Raw genomic sequence first — 6,000 nt, 5'->3', positions numbered from 1 at the left:
TGCTCAGTGACTGGGAAAGAGGCAATGGGCACAAACAAAAACACAAGAAATAACATTTAAATGTAAGAAAAGCCTTTTTTTTGCAATGAGTGTTCAAGCAGTCAAGCAGGTTGCCCAGAGAAGTTGTAGTGTCTCCATCCTTGGTGACATTCAAATACTGACTTTAGCAGCTTGCTCTGGTTGACTCTGCTCTGAACATAGGGTTGGGCTAGATGATCTCCAGAGTCCCCCTCCATCACTTGGTGTTTTCTGTGTTCTCGTTTTAACAAATCGCTTTTAGTAGGAAGATTATCATAGTCAGCTTATTTTTAACATAAAATGTTATAAAAGTATACATGATTTTACATGACTATACAGGTGTTAAAAAAAAACAACACACCAAACAAAACCACGAACAAAACACCCCCAAGAAGAATATTACACAAACAACTTTGTTAATGTTCAGGCCGAAGTTCAGAGAGGTTGATATCACACAAACTAGCATAAATATTGCTATATCCATCTGATCCCTTATTCCAGGCTTGTGAGTGGGGATAAACAGATGACAATGAGACACATATATCAAGGCAAAGTTAACAGTTATAAAAGACTGAGAAATATTGTTACCAAACTAATCAGCATAAATGTCATATAACCAGCCATTGTTGTACATCCTGCTCCAGTTGTGTCTAAAGTGCTGCCATCGTTGGTTTGATGGATTTGCTTTACGTCACTGAGGTTTGTCTTGTCTGGCATCCCTGCTGAGACAAATGAGAAAATACAGTATGGTACATGCTTTGTCTCTACTGGCACCACATTATAGCTAGAACAAATTTAAATATCCTCAGCACACGCACAGACTGTCACAGTTTGGTTTCTGTTTCTCATGTCACTGCCAAATTCAAAATCTTGTATAATTGCATCTATAAGCATACACTGTATTACATTGCTATTCATCATTGAAAGTAGTTCAGAGGTCTGCCAGCTCTAACAAAGTTGTTCTTGTAGAAATCAACAAACATTTCCTGACTGTAATGAACAGTTTTGCAAATCCCAGCAGTATCTAAAAGTCCACTGCTTACATCTTTCTTGGATTTGAAGGAAAAGGGAAATAATTTAATGTAAATTGCTTGTATTTGGGTCCCGATGTTATTAAAAAATGACATGTACCTGGTGAAAGGTGTGCAGCAAAGTGTATTTATTGCTACATAAAGCCTCCACTTTGGCACAATTTAAATGTACTTTACAATATTGTAAGGCAAAATTGTCAAGTTAACTTTAAACAGGAGCACGTTTACTGAGTTCCTGGCTGAATATTTTTACTTTTTTGGACCAGGGTAGACCAAGGTAAATATTTCTCCATCTCAAAATGGTGCTTTGTACAGAACAAGGTTGTAATCACCCAGTGTATTTCCTCTGTCTAGTTAAACAATCAGAAACAGAATGTCTTGGTCACATTCAGCATTGCCAGCTGCTTGTATTTGTTGTGCATACTTCTAGACTAACTGTCTTATCCCATATAATAACTTGTGGCATGTCACTATCAATCAAAATTAACAAGTCTAAATTCGGTGTTATTACATGCAACAAATATTGACATTGTAATTACACTGAGACTGAAAAAGGCTTCATATAAAGCAAAGTCAATATTTATGTAATTAGGTCAATACATATATAATTCAGAAGGTAAGCTCTACTGTTGGAACAGCAGCATTTGAAAGAAGCTCAGCTTTACTGAGCTGATGTATTGATTTTGCAGTCTGAGTTTCTACATTATTATTAATAGTTTAGGTATCCCTTTCCACTCTGTATCATTAGGAAAGATTAATAAACTCGTGATAATTTTTTTTTTTTTTTCCTTATTCAAAGGGACTGTGATCAAGTGTAAATATTTTAGACATGGTGTTATCCTCTTTGTTAAGTTGGTTTAACTAGAGCTACAGAGAATCTTCTTTTTTTAAAGGAACAACTTTGTTGATGCTTAAGTTAAAAATACACTTTTCTCTAAAAGCAGCTTGACAGCTGCTCTTTGTGAACTTGCTGTATGTACTCAAATCTCCTTCCTGTAGCTTTGAAAAAAAAGCATTAAGAGTAGAGTCAGCTGAAGTAAATCATGCTGTCTGAAAAACCTGCTAGAATGAATTTTGTCTTCTTTGCTGCTGTACTCAGACAGCAGAATATACTGGTATTTGGTGTGGATTTATTGATCCAGTGCTCTTACCTGTAATTTGTGAAAATGAGCCCTATGTGTACAATGCAAGTGGACATACAAGGAGGAAGAGTGACAAGAGATGCTGAGGAGGGAATACAACTCCTGATCATGCACATTCAGTAACCTGTCTAGAAAAGGATCGGTTACACAGCGCTTCACTGCATGGATGTTTGGTGGATCACCAAACAGGGTATATCAAAGTGTTTTATAAAGGAATGTGTGGAAGTAGAAGAATGAAAAAAATGTATTTGTGTCATATCTCCAGAGAAATAATGAGGATTTTCCAAGTTTAAAAAGACTAATTTTAACAGACAGTGAAAAATTCAATTCCTATCTATACAACAAAGCAGCTCACCAAGTGCAATAGATACAATGAAGCATATTTTTCCCAGTGTATTTACAGATACACTATCATAGCAGTGAAAGAGTAATATATATGGTTTATCTTAAACATCCAGGATATCACTTATTATGGAAGAAAATTGTCATTAAAAGAAAAACATTCCCAGATCATGCAGGTAAAAAAAAGTTGGCTTCAGTGAAAGTATGTGATCTGAATCTAAAGGCAATATAACTACGTATTAACTAGTGATTGGGGAGTCAGATTCAATTATTTAATTTCTGGTGAGAATTTTCTTGACAATGCTATGGAAAATAGGAATTTTTCTATGTAACTGTTATGGTTGTGGTTTTTTTTTGATTGCTTGTTTTTTCTTTACAACCTCAAATGTACACTGCAAACTTTGAAACCCCCATGAAAAGAGTGTTTTAAAAAAATGTTCAAACCTACCAATACATTTTCCTTTCATCAATCAAAATGGTATAAACTATCTAATATAATCTCTGATGCTAAATGCATGTACTCTTACGAATGTAATGCAAATATACATCTTTCACTTACTCAGTCTATGCCATAATTTAGGATTCATTGAAATGAGAACTTCAAGAAACATAGACACACTCCTGTGGAAAAAAATCACTGAACAGAGCACTCCTAAAAATAGCTTATTTTAACAGAACTGTGGGGTTTTCCCTATAGAGTCAGATTTCTGGTGTTGTTTGGTTGGGTTTTTTTTAAACATGTGTGTCACCTTTCATATATCATAATCAGTAATGGAAATAACCCTTTCTTCTAAATTAATTTAAATGTCATAGTTGACAGGAAACCTACAATGTAAGCTATCCATACCTTTATAGCAAAAGAAACTAAAACCAAAACCAAACTTCATCGATTTTGGTTGCCTCGTATCCTAGAAGCTGAAAGAAAGTTACAGAACAGGCATTTAAGTTTCGCAAATGTCTAGTTTAATATGAAAATCACACTAGAGGTGACATTTTGAACAGAAAATGGTATAAATTGAGTGTTTCAGCTGAGATTTAGAGTTTGTGCTATTTTTTTTTTGTTGCTTTTGGTTTTTTTGTTTGTCTTCTTTTTTATTGAAGAAAAGCCAGAATTTCAACAGAGTAGAAGGTAAATCTATAGGGAATTAAAATCCAAAACTAACATTTTTATGAACCTATATAAAGCAAAGTTGCAAAGTATGGCATGCATGCCCCCAGCATCAGCCTTGAAACTCAGTTAATGGCTGCAATTTAAAGTATTGTCATTCTTCAGTTTAGAAAAAAAAAAAATTCAGTAAAATAATTTCACCAAACAGTATTTCATTATATTATAACAGCTGCTGAGTATTTATAATGGTCTTTAACATCTTCTAAAGGCATTTAAAGGCTGTGAATGATAATAGTACTGGCAGCCTTAAAAGCTGAACTGTTATGTTCTCCAGAATAGCTACAGCAACAGTACAATTTCCTTCCAATATTCAAGAAGAGCCTTTAACCTTGATTTGGAAAGTCAAAACCTAAAATAATTGTAGATTTTAATTTGACATGGAGCTTTTCTATTGACATTGTAAAAATATTTTAAAAATGAGCTATGACTTTTGAGCAGTAGATGTTTGCCTAAAAAGGGCCATCTTGTGACTTTAAGAGTTTTAAGATTTTAAATGGAAAATCATGTAATAATGGCCTAGTTAGAAACCAAAACAGAAAGTGGTTGTGGAACTGTAGTCTAACCTCAAACACTTTGCATTATTATCTTCTATCTCCTGAGTAACATATCAGAACTAACCTGGCTCATCAAGGGAAAAGCAAGTTGCCAAAGGAGCTGCTGTGGGAATCTTGTCAGATACAAGCCCTGTCTAAGTTTTAGAGATGGGGAAGAACTGGATTTATCTCTGTGCGTAATTCTTACGGTTCTCTGGAAGATTCATATTACAGCTTTTATGGCACAAGCTTTTTCTATTAGACTGAAATATGGGGAAGAATTTGAGTAAGCATAGACAGAGTTTCAGATAAGAAAAAATGCAGAATGTGGCTTTTACAAGACAACATTCCTGTAAAGTTGTATGCAAAATTCCTCTTAGAAGGGCAAATAATTACTTAAATCACAGAATCACAGAATCTTAGGGGTTGGAAGGGACCTCGAAATATCATCTAGTCCAACCCCCCTGCCAGAGCAGGATCACCTAGAGCACATCACACAGGAACACATCCAGGCTCATTTTGAATGTCTCCAGCAAAGGAGACTTCATAACCTCTCTGGGCAGCCTGTTCCAGTGCTCTGTCACTCTCAAAGGAAAGAAGTTTTTTCTGATGTTTACGTGGAACCTCCTGTGTTCCAATTTGCATCCATTGCCCCTTGTCCTATCACTAGACATCACTGAAAAAAGCCTGGCTCTGTCTTCCTGACACTCACCCTTGATGTATTTGTAAACATTGATGAGGTCACCCCTCAATCTCCTCTTCTCCAAGCTAAAAAGACCCAGCTCCCTCAGCCTTTCCTGATAAGGGAGCTGTTCCACTCTCTTAATAATTTTTGTGGCTCTGTGCTGGACTCTTTCAAGCAGTTCCCTGACCTTCTTGAACTGAGAGACCCAGAACTGGATACAATATTCCAGATGTGGCCTCACCAGGGCAGAATGGAGGGGGAGGAGAACGTCTCTTGACCTACTAACCACACCCTTTCTAATACACCACAGGATGCCATTGGCCTTCTTGGTCAGAAGGGCACACTGCTGGCTCATGGTCATCCTCCTGTCCACCCGGATCCCCAGGCCCCTTTCTCCTACACTGCTCTCTAGCAGGTCAGCCCCCAACCTATATTGGTACCTGGGGTTGCTCTTCTGCAGATGCAAGACTCTACACTTGCCCTTGTTGAATTTCATCAAGTTTCTCCCCGCCCAACTCTCCAGCCTGTCCAGGTCTCACTGAATGGCAGCACAGCCTTCTGGTGTGTCAGCCACTCCTCCCAATTTAGTGTTATCAGCAAACTTGCTGAGGGCACACTCTGTTCCCTCATCCAGGTCATTGATGTAAATATCAAATAGTACTGGTCCCAGTACCAACCCCTGAGGGACTTCACTAGTCACAGACCTCCAACTAGATTCTGTCCCATTGACCTCATTATATGTAAGCTACATTTCAGGATCTTATAAGACAAGAACTGTGAAGAGAAGCATCAATAACCAGTTGATGGTCTGTCTCAAAATTTGTAAGATCATTAAGAAGCTTTATGAGAGGTTAAAGAAATACATAAAGGTCAGATGAATAAACTAAAAACCTGATGTGTTGTAGATGAATGCTTATGTATGAAGCTGGAAACGTAATTTACAATAATGAGATAGCGGAAAAAGGTTGACATGTAGGTAGTTTGTAATGAATTTATAGATGTCAGTAACTAGCTATAATATTTTGGGAAAGCAGAAGATTAATTTGGATGCTACTGATAAAGCAAACTGAAGAATCTGTAG

General features: G+C 36.7%; 1 protein-coding gene across 1 annotated transcript in view; it reads right to left on the bottom strand.

Annotated features, from left to right (window-relative positions):
* Window positions 1–394: 394 nt before the first annotated feature.
* Window positions 395–6,000, bottom strand: part of GPC5 (glypican 5) — a 686,278-nt gene continuing 680,672 nt past the window's right edge. The window contains exon 8 of the mRNA XM_051639362.1: window positions 395–737. Coding sequence (XP_051495322.1) covers window positions 580–737 — 158 coding nt within the window. The 3' untranslated portion in view covers window positions 395–579. The remainder of the gene's footprint in view (window positions 738–6,000) is intronic.

The sequence above is a fragment of the Apus apus genome, chromosome 1 (assembly GCF_020740795.1).
Source record: "Apus apus isolate bApuApu2 chromosome 1, bApuApu2.pri.cur, whole genome shotgun sequence".
Taxonomy (NCBI): domain Eukaryota; kingdom Metazoa; phylum Chordata; class Aves; order Apodiformes; family Apodidae; genus Apus; species Apus apus.
The sequence above is the reverse complement of the archived record's forward strand: the minus strand, read 5'-3'. Positions and strand labels throughout refer to the sequence as shown.